We start from the raw sequence: 17,976 nt of genomic DNA, 5'->3' as shown, positions 1-17,976 counted from the left end.
GATTACAGGCGTGAGCTACCACGCCTGGCCTGACTACTTTTCTACTGGTGCATGGGTCAGGCCTAACTTACAAGCCTGAATCAAATGCCTTAGATTCTTAGACTTACCAGGAAAGCATTTAGATGATCCCGGACCATTTCCAGCTCTTGTGGGACTGTCACAGATTGCTGAGTCCAAAATTCTAGCCTGTCTTTTGCAGACTGTAACCAGTGAATTAGATCTGCAGATTCACTTTGATATCTGTAAGTACATTACGGAGTCTATTAAGTAAACATTTCATCCCTATCTTCTGCTCACCTACATTACTCACCAATGCCAACAGTTTTAAAACAAGAGGTCTGAAGATTTAGAAGAAAAATGCATGAGGTTGGCACTCTGAAATTTTCTTAATATTGATACATTTATCAAGCCCGTCTCTCTGGGTTTCCGCTTGTCTGTCTTTCAGCTGGGTATAAAAATATCTTTCCCCTACTCCTTCACATTGATGCTACTTAGAAAATATCAGATGATGGTTACAAAAGGTCCTTTAAAATAAAGGCAGCTTAGACACAGACTATGTCATTGTGTAAAAATCAATCCACCCTGCTGAATGTTTCCCATTGCCCTTGAGAAGCTTCCACTTCTCAATCCACGTTTTCTCTTTCTCTCCTCTCAGGCTTTACTGTGATTTCTCAGACACAGTCATTAGGCAAGGGAGGGTGAAACTCAAAGGCAAGGTGCCTTATGCACCTGCCTCCCTGCTCACTTTTAATTATATGTTTATATGAGTATACAAGAATCCAAGTGGGGACTTTCTACTTACCTTTTTTTTTTTTTTTTTTTTTTGAAACGGAGTTTCACTCTTGTTGCCCAGGCTGGAGTGCAATGGCGCGATCTTGGCTCACTGCAACCTCCCCTTCCCAGGTTCAAGCGATTCTCCTGTCTCAGCCTCCCAAGTAACTGGGATTATAGGCATGTGCCACCACGCCTGGCTAATTTTGTATTTTTAGTAGAGATGGGGTTTCTCCATGTTGGTCAGGCTGATCTCAAATTTCCGACCTCAGGGGATCTGCCCGCCTCAGTCTCCCAACATGCTGGGATTACAGGAGTGAGCCACTGTGCCCGGCCTCTGCTTATCTTTATTTTCCAAACTACAATAATTTCCTAGAGGAGCCATGTCACTTTCAAGTGAATATCTACTTGCCTAATTTATTTATTTTTGAGACAGACTCTCATTCTATTGCCCAGGCTGGAGTACAGTAGCATGATCATGGCTCACTGAAGCCTCGACCTCCCAGGCTGAAGCAATCCTCCCACTTCAGCCTCTCCAATAGCAGGGACCATAGGCATGTGCTGCTATACCTAGTCCTTTTTTATTTTTTGCAGAGATTGGGGGTCTTACTATGTTGCTCAGGCTGGTCTTGAACTGCTGGCCTCAAGCAATCCTCCTGCATTAGCCTCCCCAAGTAATGAGATTATAGGTTTCAGCCATCATCCCCCACCCCCACTAGCCTTATTAATACAATGTAGCACTTATCTGAAAATATACAAAACAGTCATGTATTACCTGGTCCAGTGTTTCAATATTGTTTCCAATCTGTGAAGTTCCTTAGACACTTTGTTGGTGTTACTTAGCCAGCGCTCTCCAAGTTGATTTAGTTGACTTTCTAGATCTGAGCAGCTGATGGATATCAGAAGTCGTTTGCCATCATCTAATACTTGATATAATTTGGGCTGGTATTCATTAAGGCTAGATTTTAAATGCTAAAATCATTGAAATTATTAGGTTACAAGTTTGGATATGCAATTTTTGTCTTTAAGAATTATAATTTCTCCAGTACCTACAATGTTCCCATTACCTGTTATTGGAACTTAAACTATACTCACTCAAGTAACACTGAAAACTTCAAGATGTTTCATCTATATTTAAGTATAGATGGTCTCCTTTTGTTTTTTATTATTATTATTATTATTATTATTATTATTATTTTGGTAGTGACTTTAGGTGGATTTAAAACTTTGAAATTATTGTTATTATTTCAAGAATTGTGTGGCATCAGCATAAATTAATGCTTGGTGGAGGCTGAATTTTCAAAAAGAGCTCTCATTTAAAAAAAAGAAAAAAGAAAGACTTTTAAGAATGTCCAACTATAAATAACAGAAACATTATCTCCTTTCAATGCCAATAACTTGAAAGAAAAGTAAAAGTACTAATAAAGTAATTGATCACAAATTTGTTTACATTCTGTTAAAACTATTGGTAAGGTTCTAAAGGCAATGTGGCGGATTGTCACACCGACCTGGTAGAGTGTTATGCGGTCAATAAGCCTGTCCTCGTTCTCCTCCACCAGACCCACGCTTGGGATGCTGTTTTCCACCACCTCCAGCTGTCTGCTAAGCTCCTGCTGGTCCTCATCCAGATGCGACCACGTCTAGAAACACAACATTTGTCTGTGAGCTAAAAAAAATCGCTCATTAGGGAAAGATATTCTTCCTTGTGTGCAAAATACGTGCTTGACAGATTCTCCTTAAAGTTACATCAGAGATGTTTGCATTGGGGCTTGCTTTGGGAAGCAAAAGATGGCTTTAAGGCAAGTAATCAAATGGTGACGCTTGAAAGCATTGTGAATGGGCTCTGGAATCTGCCACTGAGCCCCTTTATGGTCGTGAGTAAGATACCAAACTCTGTACCTTTTTTTCCATATATTACAACGGGGATAATAATAGCTGTCTTCTCCATCATGAGGATTAAATGGAATAATGTGTGCAGTGTACCTTCTATCGGGTATGCACATTTTTTTTTTTTTTTTTTTTGAGACAGAGTCTAACTCTGTCACCCAGGCTGGAGTGCACTGGCATGATCTCGGGTCACTGCAAGATCTGCCTCCCGGGTTCACACTGTTCTCCTGCCTCAGCCTCCCGAGTAGCTGAGACTACCGGTATCTGCCACCACACCCGGCTAGTTTTTTGTATTTTTTAGTAGAGACAGGGTTTCACCGTGTTAGCCAGGATGGTCTCGATCTCCTGACCTCGTGATCCGCCTGCCTTGGCCTCCCAAAGTGCTGAGGTTACAGGCGTGAGCCACCATGCCCGGCCTTTTTTTTTTTTTTTTTTTTTTTTCAGATAGGCTCTCACTCTGTTACCCAGACTGGAGTACAGTGGCACAATCATGGATCACTGCAGACTCGAACTCCTGGGCTCAAGGGATCCTCCTGCTTCATCCTCCCAAGTAGCTGGGACCACGGGTGCATTCCACCACACCAGGCTAATTAAAAAAAAATTTTCTGTAGAGACGGGGGTCTCACTACGTTGTCCAAGCTGGTGTCAAACTCCTGGCATCAAGAGATCTTCCTGTTTCAGCCTCCCAAAGTGCTGGGATTACAGGCATGAGCCACCACATCTAGCCCAGGTATGCATGGCTTTATTCTTTACCACAGTAAGGATTTAAGTAAAAAAGATGGGGATGTTTGCCTTTCATGTAACGAGTAAGCAAAACAATTACATTTGCAAGTGAAACAGATATCTCTAAATATGAATATATAGTCTATATATTCTATTAAAGAAAAATAGCAAATCACTTATTCCTAAGTTCAGACTTCTATTTTATTTAAAACTGGAAAACACTTTTAAAAAGATGAGTTGACGTCTTTTCCAATAATTTACACCGTGGGTCAGCAGTTTCTCAGTGTGAGTATGCTCACTTTACTCTGCCGTTGGAGTGGCAAGAGGGCACAGTAGTAGAAACCCAGGCTTTTTAAATACACTCACCAAATATCTATTTCCTGGTACTTTCAATGCCTAGGAATCTAGGAGTAAATACAACAGACACAGACCCAGGCCTTCTAGTGAGGAGAGACAGGTAATCAATAATAAAGAGTAAATCAAAAACAAACAATAAGTTATATGGTATAATAGAGTTCTTGTGCTGTGGAAGAACAAAACAGAACTGGGTAGGGATGGGAGGGAGTGCCCAGGTGTGTGCCTGGGGCGGGGGGGCTACAATTTAAATGGTGTCATCAGGTAAGTTTCACGGAGAAACACACATTTCAGGTTGTGAAGTCAGACAGATGAAGGTGTGATCACTGACTCTGCCACCCATGAACACGTGTCTTGGCAAGCCATTGCTCCCAGACTCGTTGCTGAAACAGGGATTCAAAATACCACCTCAAAGGGTTATGAGAAAGATGAGATGGATTCATGCAAGTGTAAGAAGTCTTGCCACGGGCCAGACACGTCAATAAAGCATAACTATTATTACAGAAATTTCGAACGTTAAAGGTAGATGTCTCTCCCAAATACAGGGAATTCCACATCAGGGAATTCTACATCTGGGATTTGGGGGTTAGCTAGCTATGAAAATGTTGGCCCAGGGAAAAACCCATTTGGAAAAAAATGCAAATAGGACCTGCAGACCACCCAGGTAAGATCAGCAATATTCAGTAATATTGTGGGAGTGGGTGGGGGAGCCAAAAAAGCGGAGAGAGATTATAATCTCTAAAACTTCCAAGGGAAAGAGGAAGAATGAGAAAGCAGGAACAGCTCAGGGCAACTGATACAGTTACTGAAGAAAGAAAGGAGGGCACTGTCCCATCAATAATGTCCTACATTTCCACAGGGTTCTACAGCTTGCCAGTGGTCACTACTGAGTACCTATTCTGTTCCAAGAGCAACTGCATTTGGGACAGAAAAAAATATTTCTACATTTTTCTTTTTCTTTCTTTTTTTTTTTTTTTTTTAAGACAGAGTTTCACTCCTGCCAGGCTGGAGTGGTGGCATGATCTCAGCTCACTGCAACCTCCACCTCCCGGTTCAAGCGATTCTCCTGCCTCAGCCTCCAAAGTAGCTGGGATTTCAGGTACCCGCCATGACTTCCAGCTAATTTTGTTTGTATTTTTAGTAGAGATGGGGTTTCAACATGTTGGTTTGTTTCATCATGTTGGCCAGGCTGGTCTCAAACTCCTGATCTCAAGTGATCCACCCACCTCAGCCTCCCAGAGTGCTGTGATTACAGGTGTGAGCCACTGCACCTGGCATATTTCTATATTTTTCATACACTTAAGTAAGCTATCAGTCTGAATATCAAAACCCCAAATATCTTCATGCATAGTCTGAAGTCAGTGTGTATATATCTTACTTCCAACATGGCACAGTAGATAGCCAAATGTAAACAGAAAACACAGGGGGAACAAGCAACACAGAACCATAGGAAAAGTACAGTCCTGAGCCGGAGAGCACAGCTAGCTCTGAGGTTACATGAGGCAAACTGCATGGATCAATGCGTCTTGCATCAAAGGTCCATTTTGCAGCAGGAAGTCTGCAGCACAGAAGACATGACATCAGTGGTCTCACCTCTAGAATGTACTCCAGCTCCACACCCCTCTTGTGAGCCCGTTTCAGTACAGCAGAAGCCTGAGCCATCAGCTCTGTATGGAACTGGGTTTCCTTCTGGACTGCAAAGCTGATTATCTTTCTGAAGAGTGTTTCAGTCAAGATCATATGAGATTCCAGGCCCTGAAAGTATTCCTGCAATTTTTCAGGGAGAAAGAAGTCAGCAACTCATTCATGTATTACATTAGAATCAAAATTGGTTTAGGGCCGGGTGCAGTGGCTCACGCATGTAATCCCAACAGCTCGGGAGGCTGAAGTGGGTGGATTACCTGAGGTCAAGAGCTCAAGACTAGCCTGGCCAACATGGTGGAATCCGTCTCTACTAAACATACAAAAATTAGCCAGGCATGGTAGCATGTGCCTGTAATCCCAGCTACTCAGGAGACTGAGGCACAAGAATCGCTTGAACCTGGGAGGCCGAGGTTGCAGTGAGTCAAGATCGTGCCACTGCACCCCAGCCTAGGTGGAGAGGAGTTGACACCAACCTAGCCCTGGAGCTGAGTAGACAGCTTTGCATTTCTAGAGGAGAGTGAGGAGTGAGTGAGAAGTCCTTGAGCAGGACAAGGGAGGGCAGAGAGAGCAGCTAGGACCAGGTGGACAAATGGGCAAAAAGGAAACACAGAGAAAGGTGGAGTTAAGAACGAAGGCGGGCTCCTTTGAAGAGAGGCTCTGAGTTTTCCTTTGCCAAGCTCAGGTTGGAGCTCTGGTTGGAGACTCTGTCTCAAAACAAACAAACAAACAAACAAACAAAAAACATTGCTTTAAATGTGAAAGTTGACGGAACTCAGTTAATATATGAGCAATATCCTCTCACTCCCACTGGTCTCCCCCTTGGCCCAGGCACTTGTCGCCGTCTACAGAGAAGGGAGCTCTAGACTCCTAATCGGCCTCTCCACCCTCTCCACTCAAGTGCATCCTATACCTGGCTGTGCTGCACATATAGTGTCCCCAGAACAAGGATCTTCACGTGTGCCAACTGCAGAGAAAACTCCTCTACCCTCGTAACACCTCGTCCATGTGCAATCTGCCTTCCTTACTTTCCTGGCATGGCCTCTCACCGCCATGTACCTCCATGTGTTTTGGACACATTAGCTCCCGTTCCCCACCTTTGGCCTCTGCTTCTACTCTGTTCTCAAGATGTTCTCACTTGACACTTTTCGATGACTTTCCTTCCTCCATGGCTGGGCTTGGGCTCTACTTTCTGAACTTCTAGGATGTTTGGGTGCTCATTCCATGTTGTCAAGCACAGCTTTATAGGCACTGATTGATATTAAAGATTTGCTTTCCTTGTATTATACCCACACATAACAGAACTGTAGGCCTTGCGCCATCCTCCAAACGTTTTTGAAACGTTACTCTTTGTGTATAATAGACCCTGGAGGATGGAGATCGACCTTATCCCATTTCCTGTACCCAGTACCATGACAGAATGGAAGAACTGGGAACTGATAATGACAGTTAACATTAATTGTGTGCTTACTGTTTGCTAGGCACTCCATAAATACTTTATCTGACTAATCTCATCCTCCTAACAACTCTATAACTCTATGAGATACGCAGTTTTGTTCCCAGTTTTACAGATGAGAACACTGAGCCTCACCCCCACCCCCAGGCTATGTAGCTCGCCCAAGGTCACATAGCTAGTCACGGCAGAGCTTGGTGTTCAAACCCAAGGGCAGTGTGGCTTTATCTGTGCTTCTCACCAGGACTGCTGACCTTTCCCCCAGAAAATGGGCTGGTCAGTAGAAGCTAGAATCATTATTTTTAACCAACAATGACCAAATCACAGAGTCCTAAAGTTGGAGGAGACTTTGAAGTACATCTAGCCCAACGTGCAATGAAAGCTGAGATTCCCTTTATAAGTCCATCTCCCCTGAAAGCCTTGGCTGGACTTCTCATGGCCAGAAGGGCTGTCTGCTCAATGGCAGTTTACTCCTTTTATAGTTCTTTTTCTATTGAGGTTTATTTCCCTGTTATTTATACTCATTGATCCTAGTTTCCCCTCTGGAATAACTCAGAATGATCTTTTATTGCTATGGTCAACAATTTGAGAAACACCAGCTGTGAACTTTAAAGCAATGGTTTCAAAGCCAAATGATAAGGCTTTAATAAATCATGAAGCTTTGGACAAAAACGTCTGGGAAAAAATAGGAAGAACAATTTGAAAAAGACAAAAAAAAAAAAAAAAAAAATTCCACCTTTACAAGCCACCAGAGAGCTACACAATGGTAGAAGATTTAAACTTCTATAACCCAATGGGATTTTTTTAGTTTCCCTGCTGGAAATTGCCATAGTCTAGAAGGCTGGGTTTCTGGACTAGCAAAATTGCTCTTTCCGTAATCATTGCCAATAATGCAAGAGGGGTATGTGTGTGTGTGTGTGTGTGTGTGTGTCTGTGTGTGTGTGTGTGTGTGTGTGATAGGCATTCTTTTACCATGGAGTAGTGTCCAACCTGAGCTTTGTTGTGGCATACAACGATGGAGTGATTTCAGGCCCCCCAAGTTTGATTACATAGTAAACGGCCTTGCTGTTACCAGGAAGAAAGTCTGAGGTCTACAGCAACTAGAGCAGCATATGTGTAAAGGTCAGAGGATCTAAACGATGCATGTAAAAGACACTGACTCAACCCTGGAACTGAGTAGTCAGCTCTGCATTTCTAGAGGAGAGCAAGGAGTCAGTGAGGAGTCCCTGACCAAGACAAGGGAGGGCAGAGAGAGCAACTAGGACCCGGTGGACAAATGGGCGAAAAGGAAACACAGGGAAAGGTGGAGTTAAGAACAAAGCTGGGCTCCTTTGAAGGGAGGCTCTGAGTTTTCCTTTGATTTTAGCTCATCTAGGGAGAAAGCCTGGCTAATACTAGTGAGGAACTGATTAGTAAAATTACAGGTAAGTTGATCTTCTTTTTAAATTCCCAACATTATAGAAACATATCCCCTGTAATTTCTCTGTGCTACTGAAAGCCAGTTGGTTTGAATATACATTTTGGACCATTTTAAAGAATAACTATACAAGTAAGAACTCATAAAATACTGAGACTATTAGGTTTTACTAAATATATATCAGGGTTTGAGACTATGCTTTCCAATTACAATCTCTCTCTCTCTGTTTCTCTCTCTCTCTTACTCTTTTTTGTTATGTACCTTATGTTTGTCAAGTAGTTGCTGGATTTCCTCTTTGGAAGACACGATGATTTTCTGGTCTCCTGCCATCTTCTCCTGACCAGTTTCTAGCAGGTCAGCCAGATCTTGTAGGGCCCTCTCATACTGACTCTTGAGTGTAAGGTTCTGGTTCAGGCCACTCCTCCGAGAGCCAATGGTCATCATGAGCTCATCATACATGTCCTAAGAGGCAAAGACCACAAGACTCACTCTCAATTCATATTCTGGCAACTCTCTAAAGGCATATGAACTATGAACGCACTAAGCCCAAGACCCCACCAAGAAAACGCCTTCAGGGATGTGCCCTGTGAAAATGCTCTGCTTGTAGGCCATCTGCTTGTCTTTCCTATGAGCCTTACTTTGAAAACACGTTTCACAAAAAAATAACCTTTGGACCTTTATTCTCATGCCTGTGATATATTTGCTGTGACTTTTCAGTGTCCTGATACCTGGTAGTTCAAGTTCTTTCATTAATCTTATTTGGTATTCTTATCTTTCTGTTTTAAATTTTATTTTATTTTTAACCGACAATAAAGCACAATGGAGAAACTGAAAAAAAACTGAATTGATAAAATGTAAGTATGAAGTGACTGAGTGAAAAGATAAAATAAATATTCAATAAATAATGTGGAAATAACTCAACTCTTTGAAGAAAAATAATGTCTTATCTCATGGCACATATCGAACTGTAATTTAGATTGACTACAAAATAAAAATTTAGTAAGTTAAAATATGAAAGGAAATAAAGATGTGTCTACAAAAAGTAAGCTTAATATTTTAAGATTTTAAAGGACATGAAAAAGTATTTCCTAGAAATGATATATGAGGGAGATTTGACAACTGTTTTCTCAAGGTATTAATTGTTTATGATGAAATGTGGGGTAAAACTGTTGAAAAAGTGTCCATGGGGCTGAGGGACATGTCATAGAAAATGTAATTCCTATTTAATTTCAGAGCAACTGAATATAGTATACTTAACATTTTCCTGCTAAATAATGATCATATTTGGGACTATCCATCCAACAAAGAGTTAGAGAAATAGGCGAGTTGAATGTGAGCAGAAAGAGTCACAAACTGAAGAAGGCAATATTTTTGCCAAATGTGGTGGGGTAAATAACTATTTAAACTGGAAAGACATTTTAGGAGATGATGACACACCAAACACAAAATTTATTTGAGGCATATGGACCTGATTAACATATCACATTAAGGTTTAGCCTGCCAAAATGGCTCGATCTGGAAAAGTTCAATTTTAATGCCTATTTACGGCAATGACATTTGACTCTTACACCTGATGCTTAAGTGCTGTTGGAAAACTGTCTAAAAAAGTACAAAGTGGGGGTGGTGGGCTTATGACATTATGAAATGTTAGATAAAGGAGAGATACAGTTAAAATAAAAATGTTCTTTTGTTTATAAGGCCTATTTTGTTTTCTCAAAGAAAGAACTCATAAGCCTATACTGGACTGAGGTTACAAATTCTCAATAGTTCTGCATACAGAGAAAATCTAACATGTGTGTCTGTGTGATCATACATAATTGTACACAATTTCTTCTTGATTGAACATAACTGCATTGCCTAGCTGATACTAAATTTTGCTGGTTCAATATCCAAAGATCTTCTTCCTACCCCAATATCAGATTCTTGCCTAAACGTCAGATCTAGGAAAGGAAATTAACCCAAAGCATTATTCTCTATTCCTGAAAGGATGATAGGAAGTCTGTTTAGATTTCAACTACCTTCCAGTTTAATTTTTGTTGTTGTTGTTGTTCTAGAATGGAAACAATGTCTCCATTCCATTCAAACATATATGAAGGATAAACTATAGTTCTTACCTTAGAAAAAAACACTTTCTAAAAAGTATTACTTTGATTATTTGCTTTTTAAAATAGTATTTGAAGAGATAGTGCAATACAAAGATAGATATCACTTTTTTAAATTTTTCTAGCTAGGATTAAAAATTATTCTATTTTCTACAGTAGAAAATAATATGCCACAACTAAACTATACTGCAATGTTTAACCATGAGAATAATAATAAAGTAATTGTCAGAAAAACATATAAATCTTAGAAGCATGAAAACAACTCACTTCCTTGTACTAAACATGTTAAGCTTCAGAAAATTTTCTAAGAGTTACTTGGCAGAAAGGTTAGGACCTAAGTGGCATGAATTTTATAAAGAAAGCCTAGAAAAATAAAGAAAGTGATTTTTTCTCGACTTCAAGTTCGATGTACCCCTGCAGCTGAATACTACTGGCTGGAGGCTGCACCTGGAGTTTGGAGAGTTCTTGCATGGACGGCTGCTCAATCTGTAACTTGTCACCACGTCTCTTTAATTCAATGATTCCTGCATCCAATTCTTTGAGTCCATCTTCAGCCTGTTGTATTGCCTAGGTAAGATCCATGACATTTTATTAAAACTCCCACGAACAATTTCCCCACGGAAGATGTGATTATTGTGCTTCTTTCTGTGTTCCTCCTCTCCACATAAAACATTCTCAATATATACAAAAGGAATTATTTCAATGAAACAAACAAACCAAAAGCCATGTTTACAGACTATATAGAAAAGAGAAGAAGGCCCGTTATTAGTACAGAGCAGTTATCTTACAGATAATGAGGCAGGAGAAAGTCAGAGTAGAGGGCTGGGAGAAGGATGTCTTGCTTAAACAAAAAAGGGAGTTTTTGAAAAGCAACACTTAAAAAAAAGGAGCATGATTTAGGACATAGTTAAAAAAGGTATTTGCCTGAGATTTTCTAAGGGACCATGTTCTGCTGCCCTTGAAATGCAGTTGTGAGCATCTTTGGAGAGAGATTCAGCGAGGCAACAAAAAGTATATTACAGCATGGTCAAGGAATCTGTGCTTCTTGTTGTGAAGTGGAAAATCAATCAACAAGTGTTCAAGTGGCAGTTACTGCTAAGCCTTGTCTTCCCAGTGTGAGGTCTGTAGAAGCAGAACAAGAACTCATCCTGTCCTTCAAGGAGCTGATGGTCCGGTTAGGAAGCCAGAGTAAACAGAGAAAAATAAAGCAAGGCTGACTATCAGTAAGTACTAAACTCGATAATGCAACTCATCCCCATTAGTGGCGATTAGAGAAGGGAGACACCAGCCCACAACCCCTGGAGCAGGCATTTGGAAAGAGGGCAACAGAGGTTGCCCCTGAAGGAGGACAAAAACAAGACTCCAGATGGCAGATGAAACACATGTGTCCAGTGTCCTCTTTCCTGAAAACCCCCTACAGCCAGAGTGAGTATTTTGTTTGCTTGTTTTTGGCATATTTTTTCCCCATAAATCTAAAAGGACAAGGGAACAGAAAAGAAAACAATGCTAACAATATGTTGGGAGCTAGAAGTCAGAAGAATACATGATAATTGGCTTAGGAAATCTGGGGAAGCTGAATTCTAAACCAGTGGAGGATCTCCACCACCCAATTCAGAGCAACAGAAATCTCCAGAACTCTGGGTGAAGTGAGCTGGGGTGCTAAGTAAGGAGGGTTAGTGAAGAGCTGCTTAAAGGACAGTTAACCCACAGATGCCCCTCCTTATTCCATACTGTCCCTTTTTCTTCCCATGTAAAAGACTGAAAGTTTGTTTTCTGGAGAAGGTCAAACAGACTGAGGGATACTGGACACAGTTGTGAGCTTGAATGCTGGACTGAAAGCAAGGTATGAAATAACTGGATGCTCCCTGAATGCTGAATGTGGGGCCCCTGAGTCTTCTCTTCCTGGAGCAAGAAGGGCTGCAGCCAGGGCTCTAGTCTCCAGACAGGAGAGGGAAAAATATCTGAAAACACCAATAAGACAGGCCTGACAATTTGACAGAAGGATTCTCTAACAAATAAATGGTCCACAGAGACCATCCGGCAGGAACTCTTAAAATTGTCATGTTCCATCCACACACACAGTTCCCTTTCAGCTGTTTAGTCCTCCATCCTAAACCTGAATAGATAACAAAAGATTTCAATATGCCTTTCGATGACATGAAAGATGGGGACTAACAGAAGCAAACAAATAAAAGCAAGCTGGAGGAAAATAGATTATACAGGAAAAGTAGAACTTCAAACATGGAAACCATTAATACACCCAGAAAGATATAAACGATAATGTATTCATTAAAAAAAAATCAAAAATACTACAAAAAGGATCATTCAGAGAACCAAAACGAATTCTGAGAAAATTAAATACAAGACAGCAGAAATGCCAAACTCAGTATAAGGGTCTGGAGTTGAAATTGAGGAAGTTTCTCAAAAAGCAGAGCAAAAACACAGAGAAAGGGCTCTTGGTAAGACAATTCAAGGATTGAACCAGAGTATCTGACAAAAAGGAGTTCTCCAGAAAAGAAGGCAGGTAAAATGGAGGAAAGAAACATATTAAATAAATCACTAGAACATTTTCCAGAACAGAAAGATGAGAGCTGCCAAATCAGAAGAGCTCCTTGAGCTCCCAGCCCAGCGGATAAAAATAGATCCTCCCCAAGGCATGTGATTGTGAAATTTCAGGACACTGGAAACCTTTGGGAATTAGAATGTCTTTAGATTCCTTAAGAAAACACTGGGAGCTAGAAAACAATGGACAAAAAGCCTTGAAACTCCAAAAGAATTCATATTCAACAAATGACCCTGAAGGATGACATAAAAATAGCAAAGTGATCAATAAAGTGTGAACATAGTATAAGAACATTTTCAGACATACATCTGGAAAAACACACTTATCATACACCCTTTCTAAGAAAGGACATGCACTAACCAAACAAAGAAGCAATGCAGTAAAGAGAAAGAGTTGGGATTCAGAAGAGAGAAGATCCAACATAGGAAGAAATGAAGGGATTCTCAGGATGGTGGTGAAGGGAGATCCAAGAAGACAACTGTGCACCAGGGTGATGAGGCAAGAGAACTGCTCTGGATTGGAACAGCACGACTCAAGAGATGACTATATTGAGTGAGGTGTGTCTTCCCCATGCCTTCTGCTATTATTGCCTTTTTAATCTAAGTTGGGTAGGCACGGAATTAGCACGTTCATTAGTTGCGTTCCATTTATTCAAAGAAAAAAAACTAATTGGTTATTTCTTCATCTGTGACATTCAGTTACATTGGTCACAAATTAGTGAAAATGATTGCCTGTCATCATACATATCTTATAATTCATATTAGAAATCCAAAGCAAGTCAGCACTACATTTGCTCCAGTCTTTTTTGGAATCACACATTATAAGCCAAGAAAAAAAAAGGTCCCTTCATGTGGAAGATATGACAAAAAATAAAGAGATTTTTAATGGGGGGAAATGAGAAATCTCTTTAAAAAGCAGATGAAATTATGGTCAAGAAAAAGGCACAGCCGGATGCAGTGGCTCACACCCATAATCCCAACACTTTGGGAGGCTCAGGCGGGAGAACTGCATGAGCCCAGGAGTACAAGACCAGTCTGGGCAACAAAGTGAGACCCTGTCTCTATATTTTTATACACACACACACACACACACACACACACACACGTATATACATATATATACACACACATATTTTTTAAAATAATTAAATAAAAAGAAAAATGCACACTCACAATTTTGAAAACTATTTTAGATTCCTTAAGACAACACTGGGAGCTAGAACACAATGGAGAAAAAGCCTTGAAACTATTTTGGGAGGTGTTAACACACACACACCCACACACACACATTATATGTCAGATGATTCTCTATAGTCTATCCATAGATTCCTGGGAAGTTCACTGAAATTAAATCAGAAAATTCTATTCAAACACATACTTTTCATGATTACTTAGCTTATGAAACAGGAGATATTCTAACATCCCTCTCATTTCTTCTATCCTCCCCATTTTCACGCCACCATGCCAGTTTTGGTTCTCATTCTTTCTCTTCAGTACAGCTACATGAAGCCTCATGATGGATCTCCTGCTTCCTGACCCTGGTGCTGTCATGTAAACTATCCAGAAGCAAGATCTAGAACTGCCATTCATTTTTACCTGCAAACATCCCCTACAACTTTCCATGGCCAGGGATCTCCCAGCTGAGTCTAAACACGCAAAAGTGCACAAGATGATCTACCAGGATGAAACACTACATCTTTCATTTATATTCAACCACATTCATTTTCTATTTTGGTTGCAGCAAGTACACAAACAAAAATTGAAAATAAATGTGGCTGAATTTAATAATGATTTATAACATAAATTGCTTATAATTTATAAATAAATAAAAATATATACATTTATGCTGCGTATTTATTTCCTTTTTTTTTTTTTTTTAGCTAATGAGGCATGCAACAAATAAAGTGTACAGGTAACTAGTTTATAGAATAAAGTCCAAAGTCTCACATTCAACAGGCCCTACAAACTGCCTTAAATTTACATGTCCAATCTTGTTTGTCCTCAGTCACATTCATTTATCTTAAATTCAGCTAAAATAGGATTACCTGTGTTTCTCCCTAAGTGCTCAGAATTCTCTAACAATTTGTGCCTTTATTCTTGCTGTCCTCTTTACTGCGATAGCTTTCTTTCCTGTCATTGTGTGTCCAAACTCTCAAGTTCAGTTCAAATTTCCCTCTACAAAGCTTCCCTAATCCTACCCCTGCTGGAGGTCAGAAGGGTCTGAGTATCCACAGTGCTTTGTCAGTACCTCTCCCAGGACAGTCTGACTTTCTGCCCTGTGTCATTGAGGTTCATATCTAATCTCATCATTGGGTGGAAAACTCCGTCAGGTCAGCATGTGCCATGGATACCTTTTCCCAGCTCACATTTCCTAGTTCTGTGCAGATATAAGTGACAGAGTCAATGTCACCTGGTACGTTATTCAAACCCAGTACTCAAAAACAAAAATACTACAAACCAAAGTGCTACTGTGAGCCATTAATCTTTCATAGAATATTTAAAATTTCACAGTCATATCTCCTCGATGCATTTTCTCTTCTAGGAAAAGGCAGCTATAAATACCTCTATTTGTTCTGCTACGGGTTGTTCAAACACATTTGCCAGTTTTTGCAGAATGATGTATTTGTTGTCAGCCAATGATGTAAACAGCACTTTCAGATCATTCTAAGGAGGAAAGCAACAGGAAAACTCAAAATGTGTAACAGGGAATTCGAAATACTTGTAAATATAACACAGATTCTAACAAATAATATAGAGGCATAGAAATTTAATTTCCAGGAGAAACAATACTGTGCTACAGGGAAGTAAAAGGAACTGGTAACAATTTGCTTATGTGCTAAAACTGACTCCTGAAGAATCTGTTACCCAAAGTATTTTCTACTTAATACAAATGAAGCTGAACCATACATGTAAAAAGCAATGCTTGTCACTCTAATCTCATCACATCTGAAATAAATGAGCACATTCAAATATTGCACAGAAATATTATGTTAATGGTTCTTATCTAGGGAAATAACCTGTAGGTGTTATCCTGATTTGGGAAATAATATGATTCTTTTTTTTTTTTTTTTTTTGGGAGATGGAGTCTCACTCTGTCGCCCAGGCTGGAGTGCAGTGGCGCCATCTCAGCTCACTGCAAGCTCTACGTCCCGGGTTCATGACATTCTCCTGCCTCAGCCTCCGAGTAGCTGTAGCTGGGACTACAGGCGCCCGCTACCACGCCCGGCTAATTTTTTGCATTTTTTTAGTAGAGACAGGGTTTCACGGTGTTAGCCAGGATGGTCTTGATCTCCTGACCTCGTGATCCACCCACCTCGGCCTCCCAGAGTGCTGGGATTATAGGCGTGAGCCACCACGCCCGGCCTATGATTCCTAAGAATCATGATTTCCACTTTGCTCTCTCCTCTCCTCCCATTACTCTACCAGTTTCTTCTATTTTTGGAGAATTTGCACAAGCTTTTAAAAAGACATTCGGAAGTTTAGAAAATAAATATTATCCATGATGACCAAAAACATGTGAAGAGACAACACAAAAAGATCTTGTTAGGTATTTTGTTCAAAAATATTACTCATTTAAATGTCCAAATATATTCATATTGAGTTAGATTTGTACAAAAAGGAGACAACTATTAGAATGTTGGTACTTAATTCCAGAGGGAATAATAAATTAGAAGATATTTAAATTATAAAAAATTAGGCCAGGTGCAGTGGTTCATCTCTGTAATACCAGAATTTTGGGTGCCTGAAGCAGATCACTTGAGGCCAGGAGTTAAAGAGCAGCCTGGGCAACAAAGTGCACCCGGTCTCTACAAAAAGATTTTTTTAAAAAAAATAAGTGGACACAGTGGCATGCCTGTAGTCCTGTTTACTTGGGAGGCTGAAGTGGAAGGATCCCTTGAGTTCAGGAGTTTGAGGTTGCAGTGAGCTACGATCATGCCACTACATGCTAGCCTGGGTGACCTTATCTCAAAAAAAAAAAAAAAATTATTTTTTTTCTCTAAAATATCAACAAATAAGTTCTATTTCATAATAGTCAGCAAACATATATTCATCAGAGGTTAAAGCTCAACTCAGGACCTCTTCACCAGGGCCTGATCACACACATCACCTACATGCAATCATTCTGACTGTCTAATGAGGAGAAGGATAATCGTACCAAGAAAAATATCTGTAAGAACACGTGAAGGCTTTATAATGCAAATTCAGGTCTTAAAAGCCAAATAATGGGTGCACTGTGCAGTAAAAAATACAAAATTGAAAATATAGTGCTGAACATGAGAACCAGAATAGTTGCCACTAACCAAAACTCAAAGCAACCTGCAAGCCTAGTGGCTAACTAAATAGGAAATTATAATAACAGCCCTGGAAAAATACTAGAAATAATAGTTTTACATATGAGTTACTAGGTCTATATCATTCACCTGTGTTCAGGGAAGGTCACATGGGCCACTAAAACCATCACACATTTATCTGTTTTTAAGCCTAGTAAAAGATGTCCTGCATTCATTTGAACAGAAGCCGACATTATCTACATATGTATGTATAATGACATTAGTCCAGTTAATCTAAATGAATAGCTAAGCATATATAAAATAACATGGGTCAGAAATGAAGAGTGCATATATAGATTTTCTATATGCCATTTTAATGCTTTGTTATGTTTTGTTTTAAGATAGACTCTCACTCTGTCACTCAGGCTGGAGTGCAGTGGCGTGATCTCGGCTCACTGGAACCTCCGCCTTCTGGGTTCAAGCAATTCTCCTGCCTCAGCCTCCCGAGTAGCTGGGACTACAGGCACCCACCACCACGTCTGGCTAATTTTTTGTATTTTTAGTAGATATGGGGTTTCACCGTGTTGTGCAGGCTGGTCGCGAACTCCTGAGCTCAGGTGATCCACCCGCCTTGGCCACCCAAAGTGCTGGGATTACAGGGGTGAGCCACCACACCCGGCCCATTTGTATGCTTTTAATAGCATATTTTCTCTCTTAACTATGTTCTACTCAGGGTAATAGGAAACACAGAGTTCATATTTCTGGAAGTCAGACTAATTATTGGGAGAGACTAAC

The 17,976-nt window shown here is 40.2% G+C and overlaps 1 protein-coding gene across 17 annotated transcripts in view; it reads right to left on the bottom strand.

Annotated features, from left to right (window-relative positions):
• SYNE1 (spectrin repeat containing nuclear envelope protein 1) overlaps window positions 1-17,976 on the bottom strand; it is a 527,413-nt gene that overhangs the window by 113,244 nt on the left and 396,193 nt on the right. For all 17 annotated transcript variants that reach the window (XM_008007617.3, XM_073022337.1, XM_073022331.1 and 14 more), the window contains 7 exons: window positions 15,473-15,574; window positions 10,796-10,915; window positions 8,508-8,708; window positions 5,329-5,502; window positions 2,280-2,411; window positions 1,547-1,743; window positions 108-240 (listed from right to left, as the gene is read on the bottom strand). In XM_008007617.3, coding sequence (XP_008005808.3) covers window positions 108-240; window positions 1,547-1,743; window positions 2,280-2,411; window positions 5,329-5,502; window positions 8,508-8,708; window positions 10,796-10,915; window positions 15,473-15,574 — 1,059 coding nt within the window. The remainder of the gene's footprint in view (window positions 1-107; window positions 241-1,546; window positions 1,744-2,279; window positions 2,412-5,328; window positions 5,503-8,507; window positions 8,709-10,795; window positions 10,916-15,472; window positions 15,575-17,976) is intronic.

This window comes from Chlorocebus sabaeus, chromosome 13 (genome assembly GCF_047675955.1).
Source record: "Chlorocebus sabaeus isolate Y175 chromosome 13, mChlSab1.0.hap1, whole genome shotgun sequence".
Lineage (NCBI taxonomy): Eukaryota > Metazoa > Chordata > Mammalia > Primates > Cercopithecidae > Chlorocebus > Chlorocebus sabaeus.
Note: the sequence above shows the minus strand (reverse complement) of the source record. Positions and strands in the feature narration are given on the sequence as shown.